General features: G+C 41.6%; 3 protein-coding genes across 3 annotated transcripts; all 3 read right to left on the bottom strand.

Moving 5' to 3' along the window:
* Positions 1-6211: 6211 nt before the first annotated feature.
* LOC105205618 (formin-like protein 10) lies at positions 6212-6622 on the bottom strand. The gene has a single exon (XM_011175022.3). It carries the CDS (start codon positions 6620-6622, stop codon positions 6212-6214), a length of 411 nt encoding a protein of 136 aa, XP_011173324.3.
* A 4452-nt stretch (positions 6623-11074) lies between these two features.
* On the bottom strand, positions 11075-13542 carry LOC120357343. The gene is made up of 2 exons (XM_039447513.1): positions 12298-13542; positions 11075-12073 (listed from the first exon to the last, which is right to left on the bottom strand). The coding sequence occupies exons 1-2, from the start codon at positions 13540-13542 to the stop codon at positions 11075-11077; spliced, it is 2244 nt and encodes a 747-aa protein (XP_039303447.1).
* LOC120357439 lies at positions 11711-14699 on the bottom strand. The gene is made up of 2 exons (XM_039447673.1): positions 13885-14699; positions 11711-12073 (listed from the first exon to the last, which is right to left on the bottom strand). The coding sequence occupies exon 1, from the start codon at positions 14661-14663 to the stop codon at positions 13887-13889; it is 777 nt and encodes a 258-aa protein (XP_039303607.1). The 5' UTR covers positions 14664-14699; the 3' UTR covers positions 11711-12073; positions 13885-13886.
* Positions 14700-21430: the final 6731 nt, after the last annotated feature.

Here is a 21430-nt window from a genome sequence, read left to right as displayed (position 1 = left end):
AGGAAGACCCTCCAGGCGGCCATTGCCAAATCCAAGGCCAACGCCTGGGGGGAACTTTTGGAGACCCTGAACGGGGACCCGTGGGGACGCCCGTACCGCTTAGTCCGGAACAAGCTCCGGCTGGCGGCGCCCCCCACAACTGAGTCCCTCGATCCGGGGTTCCTGAGAGAGGTTGTCGCCGCCCTCTTCCCGACGGATCCAGAGGAGGAGGCCCGCCCACGAGATGATCCGCCCTGGTCAGGGAGCGTACTCGATGGTCCGAAGATCTAAGGGTCACCGAGGGGGAGCTGGCCAGGGCCGTTAAAAGAATGAGAAGAAAAAACGCTGCCCCAGGCCCCGACGGTGTGCCGGGGCGTGTTTTGGCTATTGCCCTCAGCGTTTTGGGGGACCGTCTCAGGCGTCTTTTCAACAGGTACCTGCGGTTGGGGCGGTTCCCCAAACAGTGGAAGGAGGTCGGGCTCGTCCTCATCCCCAAACCGGGGAAGCCCGCGGATGACCCCTCTGCCCACCGACCTATCTGCCTGATAGGCGAGGTGGGCAAACTCTTCGAGAGGGTCATAGCGTCTCGCCTCGTCACGCACATGACGACGGTGGGCCCCGATCTTGAGTATGTACAACATGGCTTTCGACCGGGGAGATCAACCGTTGGAGCGATCCAACGGTTGAGGTACCTGGTCGATCGCGCGGTGGGCCGGGGCAAGGTGGTGCTGGCGATAAGCTTGAACATCGCCAATGCGTTCAACACCCTGCCCTGGAGTAAGATTAGGGAGGGCCTCCGTAGAAAGGGGGTCCCTCCCTATCTAGAGGAGGTGATCGGGGCCTACCTCGGTGACCGTGCGGTTATTTGCAGGGACCGAGACCGCAACACCATAATTAGAATGGTCAGCAGGGGAGTGCCACAGGGCTCGGTCGTGAGGCCGGTTCTGTGGAACGTGGGCTACGACCGTGCCCTGGACTTCCGCCTCCCTGCGGGGGTGTCGTTGGTTTGTTATGCCGACGACACCCTGGTTGTCGTCTCGGGGCAAACCTGGGACGAGGCGAGACGCATCGAGAGGGACGGGCTCGGCGTCATGCTGAGGAAGATCCGACGCCTGGGCCTGAAAGTGGCCCTGAGCAAGACAGAGGTGTTATGGCTCGGGGGCCGAGGCGAAAAGGGCCCGGACTACAGGAGCCTCCTCATTGAGGGCACTCGAGTCGAGGTGAAGTCTCAGATGAAGTATCTGGGACTGATCCTCGACTCGAAGTGAGGCTTTACACCCCACTTTGAATGGATGGCCGCCAGGTTGGGCTCCGCTATCTCCGGCTTCAGCCGGCTAATGCCCAACCTGCGCGGTCCATTAGAGAAGGTGCGCCGCCTCTACATGGGGGTGGTGCGGTCAATCGCCATGTACGGGGCGCCCGTATGGTGCGGGGCCCTGGTGGCCAATAATAATAATATAAGGTTGCTCCAAAGGGAGCAACGTAAAATGGCCATCAGGGTCTCGCGCGCGTACCGCACCATCTCCTGGGAGGCGGTGTGTTTGTTGGCGGGCTCACCTCCGTGGGCCTATGTTGCGTGTTCTCTTGCAAACACGTATGAATGGAGGACGGGGCTTGCCCGCGGGGGCGAGCCCGCCACACCAGAGATGGTAGAAGCCCGGCGTAAACAGGCTCGCCGGAAGGTCGTCGAGCACTGGCGAGAACGCCTGCCCCACGCAAGGGCAGGCCTGAGGGTGGTCGGGGCCGTTGGCCCGGTTCTAATGGAATGGGTGGGCAGGAGGCACGGGGGTCTCTTGTTCCACACGACGCAGGTGCTCTCCGGGCATGGTGGTTTCGGAGAGTACCTGCACGAGAAGGTCGGGCGGGAGGCCACCACCAAGTGCCATCACTGCCCAGAGGTGAGGGACACGGCGCAGCACACCTTGGAGGTGTGCCCTGCTTGGACGAATGAGCGCCGTGCCCTCGCTGACAGGATAGGGGTCGGCCTCGACCTTCCTGCTGTAGTGGGCAGAATGCTCGCCAGTGCCGACGACTGGGCAGCGGTGGCCTCCTTCTGCGACACCGTCATGTCGCGGAAGGAGGCTGCCGAGCGGGCGCGGGAGAAAGCTCCCGACGCGCCGCCAGAGAGAAGGCGAAGGGGGGGGGGAGAGGCGTAGAAGGTTCCTGCAACAACATCAGCAGGGACCACCTCCTCCCGCTTAAACAAATAAATAAATAAATAAACAATCGCGAAGGCTGGAGGGGGAGGGAGCGACTTGTCGCCCTCTCCCCTCTCACCAGAAATTCGCTGGCGCCCCGGTTGCGACTATGTCGTTGCCGGGGCGCCGGCGCGGCTCATTGGCTCCCTTCCTTGGAGAGTTTGAGCCGAGCCGGGTTGAAACGGTGGAGAGGGGGGGCCCTCACAGCGCCGGCTAGACCGGACGGAGGGCCTCCTATCCTCTCCACCGTTAAGGGAGGGACGGGGGTGGGAATAGGGCTGGCTCCGCCGCCTTCTTCCTGCTCCACCGGGGTTCGCTGGGGGGCCCTTCCGGTGGCGGCGGCATGCGCGCCGTCGCCGGGATGGTCCGCTGGCGCGGCTTAGGGCTCCCCCTACGGGGGTTTGAGTCGAGCCGAGAAGGAACGGTGAGAAGAGGGGACCCTCACAGCGCCGGCTAGACCGGACAGAGAGTCCTACCCTCCCCACCGTTGAGAAGGTACGCCTCGGGCGGAATCAGCGGCGGGGGAGTTGCCCGGCTGACCCGTCACGGGGCTGGGGATGCGGGAGTGCGAACCCAGGGCCCTCTTCCAGGGGGGTCCGTCGCACTCCAGGCATCCCGGTTCGGGCGGCTGGGGGCTTGACCGACTCGGACGTCGAGCTCTGGCCGCTAACTTCCGGAGGGGGGTTCCCGCTCTCGGGCGGGGACCCGTTTGGATTAGGACGGATCGCGGTGCATGCTTAGCCCGATCCCGTGATCCGTCCTGAGCCCAGACGCCGGAAAAAGTTGGGTTTTAGTGAGTATGCCGGCCCGCGTAGGTCGGAGAGTCTCACATACTCCGTCGTCCTGTCCCCACAGGCGCGGAGACCCATAAAGGTGTTTCCCAACTATAAAAAAAAAAAAAAGGGGGGGGGTTACGTGTTAAGTTGATACTAAACATGGTCCTTTTTTACCGACAGAAAACGATTAAATTTCTGTCAAACTTTTCTTTTAATTGCAATTATTAGATTTCAAGATCCTTCTCCACAATTAAAGTATAAACTTTAATGTACCTCACAGCACGCCACTTTATACCGAAAACGTTAAATTTATATCATTTTATCTAATCATAGTCTAGCATGGCATCCAGAGCTGTCAACGAGTGGCAATATTCGCTTCGAATAAATTTTTGACGGTCTTTTCCTACAAAATGAGTTTGCAGTGAGGTGCAGATTAGACGCCAGAACAACGTAAAATTTTCGAAATTTGGCTTAGAAGTCTAATATAAAAGATTTCTTTGACAGGAAATTTGTGAGCACACGTACGTCTGATCTCGATATATCACAGCTGATCGCAGCAGAAGAAAGCAGATAATTAGTTGCCCTGTATTTTGACAGATGGCAGTGTTCAAATCGGACGAAGCAATCGATCTGTTTATCGATCGATTGAATTGAATCTAAGCTAAGCAATAATAGGTTAGGTTTCCTATCAAAAAAATTCAACACGGCGAGCGTGTTATCTGCTTCGGCTGGCCTAAATTCTAATATACACTGCTAGTACTAAAAATCTGTAGTTCCGTTTACTCTAGACCTGTAGTATAATAAAGATTTTTAGTACTAATAGTGAATTTCGAAACGCAGCCCATGACACATATAAAGGATGATGGAGAAACATCGATAGAATCGCATTTTGCGATTGCCCTAATTCTTTCCAATACCGTCAAACGATTGACGTAATAAAATTCCCAATCAATTATAACTGACTAGAAAAAGAACAAAATAATTCAATTTTTAATAATTTTAATTTAAATAAATACGGAAAAAATGTTTGTTAAAACTAATTAGCGTATAATTTTGTATAACTATTACAATAATCACAAAAGACGTTCAAATATTACGAGCTGTGTTACAAAATTTTTCCATTTTAGCAACAATGCAAAGCGAAATAAAGGATGGATTTTTTTAAAGTAGATTATTCTATTGAACCAATTTATGATCTCATTTGTATGGTTTTTCTCATGAATCTTCTTTATTTCAAAATAAACGAATTTTTATATTTGATGAAGCTCGGATAGATGTACGCGATTTCGCACCACGCTTCGTAAACCCGTTATTTTTACAGCGAGAAAAATATAAGACAATAAGTAATTACATGAAAATACAATTAAATTTTGCTCGCATTTACATGTGTATAATGTAGCTATTATACAGAAAAAATATAAAATGTTAATTTCCCATATAGCTTCTCTCTTTATTTTTCTTTAAACGTAGGGTTACAATTTTTTCGTTCCGGAGGCAAAACTTGTCATCTCATTACATCCACTTTTCAGACCAGATACTTTCACTAAACAAAAAAAGTAAAAAAATGAAGAAAACGTAAAATAAGTATCGAACTATGAACACTTCATACAATTACAAAAATTATTATTCGTCGTTTACATTATACCGTTTGAAGAGTTGCGGATCGTGTAGCGTTGCTCAATGTACTTGGCATGAGAGATTATGGTATCTCTTCAACTATGAATATTTACGAATCAATTTGTATCGATTTATATTAATAAATCAGTCCAAATTGATTTATATTAATAAATGAGTACAAATTGATCCGTAAAGATACACGCTCTTACATTTTGCACAATCATTTTGCTGATAAATCAGCACAAATGACAAATGCATGCGCACCTTGCGCGAATCCGGCTGTGCACATTACTCCCTACTCTCTTACAACTGAACAAGAAATTACAAATTGAATATGGTGCATAGTCTGGAACTGACTTGAAAAGTTCTCATCGAAAGATAGTTCACATTGGTAATAACATGAAAAAGATGTTTATGAAAAATACTGAATGCACATGTGTCACCAATGCATGGTGTCACTCGTCTCAACCGATGTATTGATGATATAAAGTTCAAGTTTTTAAATCTCAAAATAATTACTAGCAAATTTCATTTTCCACATAGCTTCTCGCTTTACTTTTGTTTAAACGTATGGTTACAATTTCATCGTTTTGGAGACTAAAACTGTCACCTCGTTGCATTCACTGTTCACAAGAGATATTTTCATTAAACAAAAGTAGTACACAAATGAAGAAAACATAATTAGTAGCAGACTATGCACAATTCGTAAAATTACAAAAATTATTATTCGCCGTTTAAATTATACCGTTTGAAGAGTTGCGGCTCGCATAGCGTTGCTCAATGTACTTGGCACGAGAGATTATGGTATCTCTTCAACGATGAATCTTTACGAATCAATTTGTATCGATTTATATTAATAAATCAGTCCAAATTGATTTATATTAATAAATGAGTACAAATTGATCCGTAAAGATACACGCTCTTACATTTTGCACAATCATTTTGCTGATAAATCAGCACAAATGACAAATACGTGCGCACCTTGCGCGAATCCGGCTGTGCACATTACTCTCTACTCTCTTACAACTGAACAAGAAATTACAAATCGAATATGGTGCATAGTCTGGAACTGACTTGAAAAGTTTTCTCATCGAAAGATAGTTCACATTGGTAATAACATAAGAAAGATGTTTATGAAATATACTAAATGCACATGTGTCACCAATGCATGGTGTCACTCGTCTCAACCGATGTATTGATGATATAAAGTTCAAGTTTTTAAATCTCAAAATAATTACTAGCAAATTTCATTTTCCATATAGCTTCTCGCTTTACTTTTGTTTAAACGTATGGTTACAATTTCATCGTTTTGGAGACTAAAACTATCACCTCGTTGCATTCACTGTTCACAAGAGATATTTTCATTAAACAAAAGTAGTACACAAATGAAGAAAACATAATTAGTACCAGACTATGCACGCTCTTACATTTTGCACAATCATTTTGCTGATAAATCAGCACAAATGACAAATGCGTGCGCACCTTGCGCGAATCCGGCTGTGCACATTACTCTCTACTCTCTTACAACTGAACAAGAAATTACAAATCGAAAATGGTGCATAGACAAAAATTACAGTGACATAACATTAAAGTTGTCAAGTTGCTAAATTAAGGTTACAAGAAAGGTTACTTCGGTATGTGTTATACCATTTTTTTTAATAATAATATGACCCATACGTATACGCCGGTGGTTGCGGATGTCTTTGCGCGTACGCTCCGGCTGGCGTTGACTGGTACATTGGCGGATACGTTCCCACTGGCGCTAACGGAGGTGGGTACGCTGCTGGCGGTGGCGGTGTCGTGTACGCTGCTGGCGGCGGCGGTGGCGGGTACGTAACTGGCGGCGGCGGTGGCGGGTACGCTGCATGGCGGCGGCGGTGGCGGGTACGCTGGCACGGGTGGCGGGTACGCTGCTGGCAACGGCGGTGGCGGGTACGCTGCAGGTGACGGCGGTGGCGGGTACGCTGGCAAACTGGGAAATCTTTGCCCGTACCCGCCACGAGCGAATCTCCGGTTGTTCTTTTTAGTTATTCTCTGAATGCTCCTCCGCATTCTTTCCATTTTCTGAAACAATCAAAATTTATTTGTTATTAGGAATGTTTAAAAAAGAAATAATAAATTCTTAATCGTTCTTTTTGTCATTCTAAATAAATGTAACATAATACATTTTTGTTCCTTGTGCTAGTACAAAAATTAATTTAAAAAATTAGTTTTGTTTAAAAAATACATAAATACCTTTGCCATTTCTTGAATTTCTTCTTTCCTTTGTTCTTCCTCTTTCAATCTTGTCTAGTGCTCTTCTTTGTCTTTCTGCGTTTTCTCCTGTTCTTGTTGCTCCTTCAGTCTTTTCTCTTGTTCTTCATTTTCTTTCAGTCTTTTTTGCTGCTCTTCTTTCTCTTTCAGTTTTTTCTCTATTTTCTCATTCTCTTTCGATCTCTTCTCCTCCTCTTCTTTCTGCTTTCTCTTTTCCTCTATTGCCAAAGCTTTCGGCAAGCCTCCTTCGCTACCTGGAAAAAGAAAACCGAATTTTAAAGACACCTATGAATTGAAATCAAGGATCTCAAATTGCGGATCACATATCACACGCAAGTATGTTTGCCGTATATGTGCTGAAGTGAAGAATGCAAGCACACACGTACACGGCATGCATGTGTAAGATATCTGATACAGTTATATAAATCAGCGAGGCTAGTGTTGCGTGCGCCGCGGCTACTTGCCCAGACATTGGCCGCTTGAAATATGAAATGAAATCATTGGCTGTAAGAGATCGCGCCACAGCGTGACATAACTAATATTCTCTTCCTATAAATTCCTTACACATGCTTGTGTATACATCTGAATCAGGTATCCTTGATTGCGGATCTTGTCACATGCCGTACACAAGTATGTACAAGGAATTTATAGGGAGAGAATATTAGTTTAATGTCACGCTGTGGCGCGATCTCTTACAACCAATGATTTCATTTCGTATCTCAAGCGACCAATGCCTGAGCAAGTAGCCGCGGCGCGCGCAACACTGGCTACGTTCCGTTTCACGCATGATGCGCATGATATATCATTTCGTCCTTGTTTAACATTTGAAGAATTACAAGGATAAAATAATGTACTATGCGTATTATGCGTGAAACAGAACGTAGCCACTGTCGCTAGCCTCGCTAAATTGCATGTGGCATTCAACAGATTCCGCAATTTGAAATCCAGATTTAGATGTATGCTTTGTACAGGTAAACACACACATACACATACATACACGCACACACACCCCAGTGTGAAATGATAACGAAATCAGCATGTGTGCGTGCGTGTATGTGTGTGTTTCTACACAACGTATAACTATGTAGAAACACATATACATGCACGCACGCACGTGGATTTTGTTATCATTTTTCACTGGTGTGTGTGTGTGTGTGTGTGTGTGTGTGTGTGTGTGTGTTTCTACGCAAGGCATACATCTGAATCAGGTATCCTATCGCATGCCGTGTGTGTTCTCACTGGAACCCACGCACACATACATACACACACACACACACACACACACACACACACACACACACACACACACACACACATACACACACACACACCACGCACATACACACGCATACATACACACACTACGCGCATACACCCACATATGCACACGCACATATTTGATTAAACAAATAATTAATGCTTACGTCTTGGCATGTCCTCTCCTGTTCTTCCGCACGCTTTCTCTCCTGTTCTTCCGCACGCTTCCTCTCCTGTTCTTCCGCACGGCTTTCCGTTAGGCTCCTTATTACACACGTGGCCGCCGGTTCGATCACTTAACTGTTTCACCGATATATACTATCAGTACTGAGGATCTATAGTATACTAAAGTATTTATAGTAAACTATAGATATTCAGTACTGATAGTAAACCGGGATTCGGGACTCGGCCTCACGAATCCCGCGTGCACCCGCGTGGTCCGAAGCAGAGTAGAAACGAGAAAGAAACGCTCGCTCGCTCGTCGTAACGATAGCGCTCTCGTCGAGCAGCGAAGAGTGGGGAGCTCATCTGTCTCCTTTCCTCTACAGCTTTAGACACGATTTCCGATCTTGATTTGTCAATCCGCGTTGCGATACGCGTAACACATTATTCTTTACAAGTTTATATATATGTATATAAATATTTATATAAAAAAATATTCGTGATACGTTTCTAACATATGTCAAATTATATAAAAGAATAACTAGAAAAACCACTATAGAACATTTGTTCTGTTTGTTTTCTCTTCCTGAACTCCTTGAATTAGAGTGCGCTTAAAATGAAATAGATATATATTTGAAAGTTAGTGAAAGCAAGAAGGAACGTTCCAGTGCATTCTAGTGCAGGAATCGAAAACAAGTCTATTATACGACAAACTCTCACAAAAATTACAATTTGCAATCATGTACATGTATTTCCAAATATAGATGTAGAAATATCGATCTTATATAAAATATTGATAATTGCGGATATAATTTCGAAACAGTATTTCGCCCAATTTAGCTATGCATAGTTATATGATTTTAGATCTCTGTGTAATCTACTGGAAATATTATAATTCCTTTACTTTCGTCTATTATTCTGATAATAGAAATGAAACAAAAGTAAAATTATATTATTAGATAAAAAACTACATTTCTAAATAGAATATATTCCTAAAATGCATGTTTTTTTTCCTACATGAATTTTATAAACATGTACAAGATTCTCTCAAACTGTGCTGCAATTTTATCAGACACAGTAAAAATCCGAATGTTATATCACGAAATTGAATTGCTAATCGATTTAATTATTTATTTGATACTTGAATGCATTTCTGCTATCCTCTCTAATGCCGAAAAACTGTGAAGAAATTATTACGAAAAATATTGCTTTCACCAGAGTTTGAACTTCCTGAATTCCTCAACTATCCGGGAGTAGGGGAGATAGTAGAGATGCATACAAGTAGCAAATAAATAATTAAATGGATTAGCAATTTAATTTCGTAATATAATATTCAGATTCTTCTAAAGCTGTGTTTATCCAGCAAAATTGCAGGGTGCAGCGGGAATCTTGTAAATCTTTGTAAAATTTACCTAGAAAAAATATTTCAGCACTAAGAACTGCTTTCGATCAGTGATGTCGTATTCATTATTTCAATTCCTGATAACATTAGGGTATTTGTTATTACAATTCCTGATAACATTAGGGTTTTCTGAATTTTACTTATAGAAATTTTGAAAACAAATTTTTTACATAGAAGGAAAGAAAGAAAATTCCACATTTTTATACAAAATGTATAAAGTATGTAAGTTACAATTACTTTACGTACAAATTGTAATATAATTTAAAATATTTTTATTTAAATATTTTTATTAAAACTCGAACCATTGACCTCGCGATTGTGAGTTTTGTGCGTTATCACAGAGCGATTTTTGACATAACAATCTGCAAAATTTCCATATAAGTCTCTTAGTTTTCTGTTACTTTGTCAAACGCATTGCGCTTTCTTTTTTATAAAAGTATGCGCAATAAAAGAGGATATCAAGAATTATCAACATAATTATTATTAAAGACACATTTTTGAGACTTATTATTTATCATTTTTTATAGATAATGCAGCAAATGATATTAAAAAAATACATAAAACTAAAAAAAAAATATATGTATATATATATATATACAGGGTGTCCCAAAATTCGCGCAATCGGAGTACAAGACGTGATACTTTACGATAAAAGAAACAACTTTTTCCTTTAGCAAAATTGCGTGCGACAAGTAGTTTTTGCAGGAGAGCACGTTAAAGTTAACGAATAAGCGTTCTTGGCTCTGCGGCGCTCAGGACCGGCGCGCGCGCTCCTCACTCACTTGTACCTAGTCGTTGGCTAGTGGTTGTAAGTAATGTCTTAAGATGCTGATACGATTCTGTTATAATTGAAGGGTTAAACGAGCCCGTCGAGGACGGGCGAAGTTCAACCCTAATTATACGAAGCGTCTCGTTCGAAGATGATAACACAAGTGTAGATGTCAGTGTACTTGATATCTCACAACGTTTTAGAGCGTAGAAGAAAAAAGGGATGGCGCTACCGGCGGTCTTCCTGCCAGGCCGCCGATCCCCCGCGCCATCCTCGCCATATACTTTGGAGGATTAAGAAGAGTTGTGTTTTTTTTTTTTTTTTTTTTAATGATCCTGGGTAATACACCTGGGTTAATAGTATTGGGGTGAGGAAAAGGATCATCTTCGAACGAGACGCTTCGTATAATTAGGGTTGAACTTCGCCCGTCCTCGACGGGCTCGTTTAACCCTTCAATTATACTACGCGTCTCGTTCTCGATGATAACACAAGTGTAGACGTTTAGCGAATATCACAACTCTGAATCTTTATTTATTTACTTTTGCTAAAAAAAAATAATTTGTACAATCTATCCCTTATACTTAGAGGGGGTAGGAACGATTTTTTCGGATATCTGCCTTAGCATTATAATCCGCAAACGAAATATAAAATTTAACTTATCCTAAAATTGCCCGAACTCATCGTTCGAAGTCTGTAACGGCTTATTATAAAACTTAAAGAATGTTTGTGACTGAGCAGACCAACCTGCCGTGCGTCTTATTGTAGTTACGTCTACACCTTTTCGGAACGCAGTAGATACGGCCGCATGCCGTGTGCTGTACGCAGAAAACTGCTTTGTATCTATACCGGCTTTGTTTAGCAAAGCTTTAATCCAATGCCCAATAGTTTGTGCACTTACCGCACCATATGGCTTTACAGTAGCTATTAATAATCTTGTATTTTTGTTATCCCTAAATTTTTTGGTATATTCTAAATATTCTAATATAGCTGATGCTGTACATAACTTTGGCTTTTCTTTAAAATACGGCAAATAAAGTTCTGGCTGAAACTTTCCTGGCTTAGATGTTTTAATTAAATCTGGTATTTTTATAGTTAGTCCTTCCGTTGAGACATGAATATTTTCAACACGAATCAGCGCTAATGTTTGCAGCCGATGTGCAGTCGTCAATGCTAATAACGTCGCTATCTTTTCTGCTATTTCCTTAAAACTTAATTGATTTAGAGGCGGGAGCTCTTCAATATATGTCAACACTGGGGTAATATCCCATGTTGAAGCATACTTAGGTCTCACTGGGCTTTTCTTATAAATATCTTTTAGAAACCGTGCAATAAGTCCATCTTGCGAAATATTGTATAATGAAATAAGAGCAATCGCCGACCTGGTGGTATTTAAGGTGCTGTAACCTGCGCCTTCTTTAAACCTTTGAGTTAGAAACATTAAAATAGACGTAGTTGTTGAGTTAAACGCATCGAATTGGTGTTCTACTGCAAATTTCATCCATAGTTTTAAGGCGCTTTCGTATTGCTTGAGGGTTGAAGGTGTTATAGAGTTTACCATGATGTCCACTGAGTCTTCTGTGACTCCTTTTTGCAGAAAAGCTTTCCTGATAACTGCCCTGCCATTAATGACAGTTTCGTTGCCAATGGATGCGTCCTTTGCCTACAAGGAGATAATAGAAGCTTCTTACTTGGAGGAAATATAAGAGGTTCCGATGCTAATAATGATTTAAATAATGGAAACCAAGGTTGACTGATCCATAAAGGCACTACAATTGTGCCTTCCGCTTTGTCTAAAATAAACTTTCTTAATGTTTGCAAAATTAGAGAAAAGGGGGGGAATGCATAAATTTCTTTGTTTTCCCATAATATTGTAAACGCGTCTACAAACGTCGCGTCCGGATCCGGAAATCTGGAGCAGAATTTCTTGCATTTTTTATTTAACCTTGATGCGAAAAGATCTATATCAAATGGTCCGAAGCTTCTTTCAATTTTTTTAAAGATTTTATCCGATAGCTCCCATTCGGTATCAATATTAGTAATACGCGACGCCGCGTCTGCCTCTATATTCTCACTAGACGGAATGTAAGATGCCGTGATCCAAATCTTTCTCTTTTCGCACCATTGCCATATTTTCCGGGCTAGTTCGCTGAGGTGAGGAAATTTGATTCCTCCCGCTTTATTGACATACGCTATTGCAGTTGTATTGTCCAATCGTAACAGAATTTCGCACGAAACCAATTCGGATGCAAAGCTTTGTAGCGCAAGAAAGGCTGCCTTGAGTTCTAAATAATTTATATGGCACTTTCTTTCTTTTTTACTCCAAAACCCGCTGATTCTAACATTGTTACAATAAGCGCCCCAACCAGTCGTTGAGGAATCCGAATATATTTCCATATTAAATTTTTGAACTCTAATCGGATTATAACCTAATGGTACAACTCGTTTCCACCACTGTAAGTCTTCTATTGCCGCTTTCGTTATATGCATTTTTCCTTCAAAATCGTTATTATTAAGTATTAATGCTAAAAACTTTTCCCTTTCCAATCTCTTAACATATACTTTACTGTATGCCATTGCCGGGCAAGCTGCCGTCAAAGTACCTAATAATTTTGCTATGTCTCGAATTCTGTACCGTTTTCCTTCGTAAACTTGGTTTATCAATTCTACAATTTTAATTTTCTTTTTATCTGTTAATTCTAAACAAAAGGTATTTGAATTAATTTTAAAACCCAAATAAGTACATTCTTGACTAGGTATTAGGGAACTTTTCTGATAATTTATAATAAAACCTAGATGTTCCATTAATTCTTTAGCATAATTAATATTACTCTGACAGATTTTCTTGGATTTGTGTATAAAAAGTATATCGTCTAGATATATTACTGTCACTATTCCCCGTAGTCTTAGATGGTTCATGACTGGTTTCATCAACTTTGTAAATACATACGGACTGGTAGAAAGCCCAAAGGGGAGGCAAGTGAATTGGTATAGCTTATCAAGAAATTTGAAACGGAGAAATTTTCTATGATCTTTGTGTACAGGAACTACGTGATAAGCATCCTTTAAATCTAATGAACCCATAAATGCTTTTTGTGTCATCAAACTCTTTACTGATCGAATATCCTCCATTTTAAAATGTACTGTGTCTATAAATTTATTTAATTTTTTAAGATTAAAGATAAATCTATTCGATCCATCCGGTTTTTTAATAAGAAAATATGACGAAATAAACTGTTCCCTAACTTCTGAACATTCTTCTATGACTTTGTTAGTCAACATCGTTTTGATTTCTAATTCAATTTCGGCTAATTGGCTTTCTGAATTATTTTTGCTTGTTGGGATTCTACGTTGACGTGGAACTCTTTGAAACGGAATTTTATATCCCTTTAACCAACTCAAAATATGTCTATTCGACGTAAGAGCTGTCCAATTTTTTCTATAATTACGCAGGCGTTCTGCTATATTCGTTACCCTTATTTCTTCGACGATGACCGGCTCGTCGTCGTCTGACTGCTGGATTTCTTTGATGAGTGCGTCGCTTTCTGATCCTTCGGTTTGAAACGAATCGTATTCCTCCGTTGATACGGCCTCTGCTGGTATCGTTGATAACCCACCTGTCGATATTTGACAAGTGGGAATCTCGCGTTTCCCTGATTCCAAGGTCTTAGAGATTGTCGCAAATTTGAAGTTTTTTCCGGAGCTTTAATATTAGCGCAGGCTTTTTCTAGCGATTTCGCTTCTTTTACTTGCTCTCCAAACTTTTCGCCGTATAACCATTGATCTGATTTTGCTGCTTCCAATGTTGGTTTTACTGCTTTATTCATCAGAGGTGTAATGAAAGCCTTTCTTGATAACGATTGTTGGTGATAAACCTCGGTTAACAGTTGTCCCACATCACATAGATACTTTGTAAATTTCTCCTGATCTATGCCTTCTTCAGGTCCTTCTAGCAGCATGGACACTGCCGCTGCTAATGCTGCAATGGCCGATCCTACACAATTTTGCGTTTCGGCAAAATGTTGATCTCTCTTAGTCGCTATTTCCGTTAAGGCAGGTAATATTTCCAAATTTATTTTTGGGGCTTCCGAGAAAAGGTCCCCTTTTCTCGGGTACATCTCCAGGATTGCTTTTTTATTCCCTTCGGGCAATCCATCTCTCATCCATTTCTGCCATCTAAGTTGTAATTCGGAATGGAACTTTACTTCGATCAATTTTTTTGCATCTTGATCTTCCCCTAACATTTTCGACATTTCCTCGGAAATGTTTTCTTCGGCGAGACTGTTTGGAACTGTGTCCGCATCCGTTGTTAACTCCACTTCATCTGTCCTTGATAGGTCAGTGTTGTTTATAATTACTTCGCCTGTAATATATGCATACATATATGGTAAATACTCACCATAAGATGGCTAAATTATGGTTATGTATCATAACCTCTGTCGTAACCTAATAGATTTCGGCCCTCGCGACGCCTATGGCATTGTCGAGCGCCGAATTTTTTGTTCATATTGAACGTCTGCGTACTATGACGCCTCGAGGGTTCGTATGGAATCCTCGAGTGACAAGAGAAGAAGAGGAAGAAAAAATAACTTCCTGGTGTTCGTCTTAATATGTTTGCGTGTTATAACGCTACCGGCTTCGTATGGAGTCCGGCATTTTAGGATTCGTATGGAATCCTTGAGCAAAAGGAATATTTTTCTTAAACATATTTTTTGCGTACTATGACGCCGTCGGTTTCGTATGGAAACCGACACTCGAAGATTCGTATAGAAGCAACGAGTAAGACGAAGGAACTTCTCATTATTATTTTCGTATGGAAACAAACAATGATCAACTTACTGGTTTCCGGAGATGATCGATCTGAAGCCTTATGCTTTTCCCGTGCCTGTATTAATGTCGTAATCACCGTGGTGAGGTTATCTACTTTTTCTCGTAATTTTTCGAGCTTTTCCTCGGTCGCATTACGCTTCCTATCATCATTCCTTGATCTTTCTCTTGATCTTGACCTTGAATGTTTCCTTTTCTTCGTTTTAGACATTTTTGCGAATTTGTTTCTGAGATTTTCTACGCCACACGTTCTGAAATCTCGAGCACAACAAAACAATATGGCGAAGATGGCGCGGGGGACCGGCGGCCTGGCAGGAAGACCGCCGGTAGCGCCATCCCTTTTTTCTTCTACGCTCTAAAACGTTGTGAGATATCAAGTACACTGACATCTACACTTGTGTTATCATCGAGAACGAGACGCGTAGTATAATTAGTTATGACATTTTAAGACTGTAGAATCAATGAATATCGGTCGTTAACCTCTTCCGTATTGCTTAAAATATGAAAAGTTAATAAATTAAATATTGATTTCATTCCTTACGTAAGAAATAAATAAAAAGTTATCTAATTCCGTAGGTTTATCTGAAAATAAAGTTAAAAAAAACAAAAAATTTGTTCAAAATTATTAATTTTTCAATGTTATAATTATTACATAATTACATTACAAACAAAATTAGTAATAATTATTCCGGTATTTTAAATTTACATATTTTTATTTACACATTTTTATAATACACATTTTTATTTACAAAATCAGGAGAATTAAACGAAATGGTAAAAAGGTAAAAATTGTTTTGGTACAAAAAATAAGATTTACATTTTTTAAAAATAAATAAAAAGGTTAACTGCAAAATTACATTAAAAGAGTAATGTGAAACTTTGAACGTATTTTCTTCAAAACATTATTTTTCAAAGCGGTAGTCATAATAACTCAAACATAATTTATTTGATCAATTAAAAATTTTAAAATAATATTTTTAATAACATTCTGCATCGAATTACAGAAACTATTTCCGACTTTTAATTTTTAATGTGTAAATAAAAATATGTAAATTTTAAAATACCGGAACAATTATTACTAATTTTATGTAATTATGTAATAATTATAACATTAAAAAATTAATAATTTTGAACAAATTCTTTGTTTCTTTTACATTATTTTCAGATAAATCTACGGAATTAGATAACTTTTTATTCATTTCTTACGTAAGGAATGAAATCAATATTTAATTTATTAACTTTTCATATTTTAAGCAATACGGAAGAGATTAACGACCGATATTCATTGATTCTACAGACTTAAAATGTCATAACTAATTATAACAGAATCGTATCAGCATCTTAAGACATTACTTACAACCACTAGCCAACGACTAGGTACAAGTGAGTGAGGAGCGCGCGCGCCGGTTCTGAGCGCCGCAGAGCCAAGAACGCTTATTCGTTAAATTTAACGTGCTCTCCTGCAAAAACTACTTGTCGCACGCAATTATGCTAAAGGAAAAAGTTGTTTCTTTTATCGTAAAGTATCACGTCTTGTACTCCGATTGCGCGAATTTTGGGACACCCTGTATATATATACATATATATATATATACATATATATATATATATATATTGTCACGCACTTTTCGGACGCCGGAGAGCAACGGCGAAGTACGCGATCAAACAAGGTAGCGGAGACGCTACACGAAGCGCGCGCGAGAGCGACGAGAATACCGACTGCTAGATTCCAACCCAAATCGCGAAATTGGGCGCCAGACGCGATTACGCCGGTCGCGTCGCCGGGTTCACTTTTCCACGCTAAACGCCAGTTCGTCTCACGCGATAACTCGTCACACAAAAGCGGAATCGTCGCTCGCACGCGGCCAGCTAGCTCCTCTAACCGGTAGAGGGGCGGGGTAGCGGGGACAGGGACGAAGCGGCTCTCTTACTGGAGGAGACAGGTAGGCGAGAAATTAAGCAAAGTCAGGCCGATATAACAGAGAGAGAGAACACATGTATTGCAGTGAATAATAGCGATGGTATACAATCAAATAAGAAAAAAGAACGGTTAGCGTAGTAAAGAAAAACAACGCGATAAGGAGTAGACAACAGAGATTAGTACGCCGGGCGCGGGACTGATTTCGACTCCGACCATAATTACGCTACACGCGCCGATCACGACGACTGGTCCTGCGTGAAGCGCGGCAGCCAATCACGCGCGCTCTGACCGGCGCGGCAAGAACGCGAACGCGGAGCCTCCGCTAAAGCGAGCCCCGCAAGTCCAAGACGAAAGCGCGTACAATAAGATTCGCGCCGGAGACAACGCAGTCGCCGGAACCGCGCTACAAAATGAATAAAACACGCACGCCGTAACAACGCACCGATAACCCGAGCGGCCGTGCGATCACGGCCGTAACACGACTCGCGCACGTGCGCGAGGGCTTTGCGGCTTCCCGTAAAGCCGGTCGCTCGCGAACTTCTACGGCGTTACAGCCGAAACACACGCGGCAGCCGACAGCTGGGTGCCTCGACGAGGTCTCGCGCTTGAGGTGGAGAGCCAGCCAAACACCAAGAAGCAAGGTGCGTTCAATCGCCACGCGGCGGACGCACTCGCACACGAACCTAATGGCTCCACCTCAGAACGCGAGCCGGTCGACACCGACAGCTCGTGGCTTTACACGAAGGTTAGAGGGTCACCTCGACTTCCGCACGGTCCTCCTTCGGGTCCTCGGGTGTCCTCAACTCGCTCGCCAAGGCCGGGCACTCCTTCCGATAGCGGACAGGCCGATAGCTGACCGATATCTCGCACTCGCTCGCTCGTTTCCACACACGCACGCAGTCGGACGGGTCGCACGCAAAAGCCGAGAGGATCGCGCTCGATGCGCGATCGATGAGCGCTACCCCTCCTACAGGGTGCGCGATATCCTTGCGCCTAGCGGCGCGGCCTATCAGCGGCCGCCCTTATCTAGCCGTCACGTCACGGCAGCGCAGTGTCGGGTCTCCGCAGGTGTCGTGCGGTCCCCGTCGGCATCCGATATTCTCGTTGTTCTCGTCGTCCCTGCGGACGATCGCAGCAGAATTTCCCCGCGACGATTCTTCGCCGCTACCCTTCTCGACGGACAGCCGGCATTCGACGGCCCTTGTCCTGGCCGTTCGTCCGCCTTGGCCTGTCCCTCGGCTGCGCCAATGCGAGCCTCTTCTGCGTGACGCATATCTGCACCACTTCGAATCTCGTCCTTCTCTCCGCCGTTGGTTTTCCGTGCGCCGGCCCTGGACGATCGCCTTCTCCTTGTCCTGCTGCTGCCCATCCTCCTCGCTGCTGCTGGTCCTTAGGCGACGTTTGTCGAGGTGCCCGCGGATACATGAAATAAGCCGCGAATAAATAACTGAAAGAACACGCAACGCAGTCCCGCCGGAGATTTCGCTCTCTCTATGAGTGCCCGACCCGGTCTTACGCGCCTCCTTGCGCTATGCTCAGGCGGAGGACGAAGTGGCGAGGCAGATAAAACTGCCACGTCACAATATATATATTTGTTATAATATTTTTATGCTAAATTTATAAACGTGTACTAATATGTACATTTTAATTGTAAATCACACACTAAAAACTTTTAATCTCGAAATAGTTTCTGAAAATGTGTTACAATAAGATAGCTACAAAATGAAAATTAGAAACGGCATTAGAAATTGACACATTTTTCAAACCCACAGCAAATAGATAATATTGGTTACATGCATGCGTAAAGATAGTCGCATAATCTCGCTAACGGTTGATGCGCGTAAACAAAACAGCGACGAGATGGTCAGGTGTCATCGATTTGACTTCTTTCGACGTCGCGCTACCTGATACACATCGCCTGTACAACTGAGAAGTGTACTAGACGAGTAATAAGTGTATGGAAATGTGAAAAAATAATAAAAGTTTTTATTATATAGACATTTGTGTTACACGAAGAAACGTGTTACGTGTAGTTCGTACATTGTAGAAAAGAGTTCGTTTTATAAAATGGGAAATAAGTCAAGACCAGGGCTATGTCGACCCAGACTATCTGTCAAAAAAACATGGGTGAAATATGGCACGCCGTTTTGCTATTTAATACTATCATAGAAATTCTACCAAATTAAATTGACACTCAAAGAAAAGAAATTATTTTATGTCTAGACATATTTATAATTTATTGAATTATTATTAAGCTATTACATAATTGAAAATGGCAGAATTAAAATTATGTCTAGACAAAATATTAATTCTGAATATATTTTATGTTATGACATAAAATTTTTTCGGAAATTAAAATTATGCACATAATTGTAATTGCCGATTTTGTATTATGTACATAATTTTAATTGTACAATTTGTATTATGTACATAATTTTAATTGTACAATTTGTATTATGTACATAATTTGAATTTTCGAATTACCATTATGTACATAATTTTAATTCTTCAATTTCTATTACGTACATAATTTTAATTCCAGAATTTTTATGTACATAATTTTAATTCTTGAATTTCCATTATGTACATAATTTTAATTCTTGAATTTCCATTATGTACATAATTTTAATTCCTGAATTTTTATTATATCTAGACATAATAAAAATTCATCCAATTTTTATTATGTCTAAACGTAATTTTAATTTTGCCGCTAGGGAATTTTTAAGTCGATTCTTATAAATCAAGCTAGATGTCCACGTGTCTCAGGTTGCCGATGACGAGGTCCAGATAGTGCGCTCCGTAGTTTTTGGTGTCTACGTGTATTAATACCTTGAATTCGATGTCCACGTGTCTCAGGTTGCCGATGAAGGGCTTCAGATAGTGCGCTTCATAGTTTTCGGTGTCTACGTGCATTAATACCTCGAATTCGATGTCCACGCGTCCCAGGTTGCCGATGACGAGGTCCACATAGTACGCTCCGTAGTTTCCGATGTCTACATGCATTAATACCTCGAATTCGATGTCCACGTGTCCCAGGTTGCCGATGACGGGGTCCAGATAGTGCGCTCCGTAGTTTTCGGTGTCGTAATAATACGTTGAATTTCATGTCTAATTTTAATGAGATTTGTTAATTATTTTGGCTAAAATTTGGGAAAAACAAATTCGTAATTCCGATCGGCCAACATGTCGAAATTACGGATTCGTTTATCCTAAATTTTAGTCAAATTAACCCTTAAATGCCACACTTCTCAAGAATCTCGTAAATGACACATGGGGTCTAAAAGACCCCAGCATGTAAAATGTCTCCTTACTTATGGATTTTTTGATATTTAGTTATGAAAATTATTTTCAATGTTGTTCAAGGCTTAGAAAAGAGAACAAAATGCTTATATTGTTAAAATTTCAATTTCAACATAGCATAAAAAATTAAGATCGCCAACAGTTAAAATGTTGGCTTCAAAATAAAAAAAATAAAAATAAATAAATATGAGCTCCATTTTTGGCGGAAACATTTGGAAATATATAATTGTAAAGGGTCTGGGTTCCGCTGGACCCCGGGTGGCATTTAAGGGTTAATTAACAAATCTCATTAAAATTATGCTCGTTTTAATCAGTAAGATCAGCCGTAACCCGGTAGAGAGCCGGATTTTTCGTTTTGACTTTTAAAAATTTATAATAAAATAAATACAGACTCGCAGCTAATCCAACCTGACACAGGTCTCCACCGTGACTCCTGCCGATTCTTAAGGATCGACAGGAGTACGGGTGCACTTTATGCACTAAGGTCGGTATTCATAGTCGATTCTTATTTTAAGATCATCTTAAGTAACGTCTTAAAATGCTAATACGGCTCTCTGATTGGTTGATGGCATCTTAAGGTGACACTTAAGACGATCTTAAATATAAGAATCGACTATGAATACCGGCTTAAATGCATTTTAAACTGCACTTTAACTGCAATATTCGTAATTTTGTACATAATTTTAATTCTTGAATTTCTGTTATGTACATAATTTTAATTCCCGAATTTTTATTATGTATTTACATAATTTTTATTATGTACAATTCGCGCAATAAATGCCTTCCAATATGGTGACGCCACGTTCATTGATGAGTCACCACGTTTATCTTCTCGGTAGTTTTCACGTTCATGACCGTAGAGAACTTGCGCATTTTCGGCCAATCCAGTCCGTCCAATTATAGCCACGAACGTGAAAACCTAGAAGGTAACACGCAATACCAAAACAGTATTGGAAGGCATTTATTGCGCGA

This window comes from Solenopsis invicta, chromosome 3 (assembly GCF_016802725.1).
Source record: "Solenopsis invicta isolate M01_SB chromosome 3, UNIL_Sinv_3.0, whole genome shotgun sequence".
NCBI classification, from domain to species: Eukaryota; Metazoa; Arthropoda; class Insecta; order Hymenoptera; family Formicidae; genus Solenopsis; species Solenopsis invicta.
Note: the sequence above shows the minus strand (reverse complement) of the source record. Positions and strands in the feature narration are given on the sequence as shown.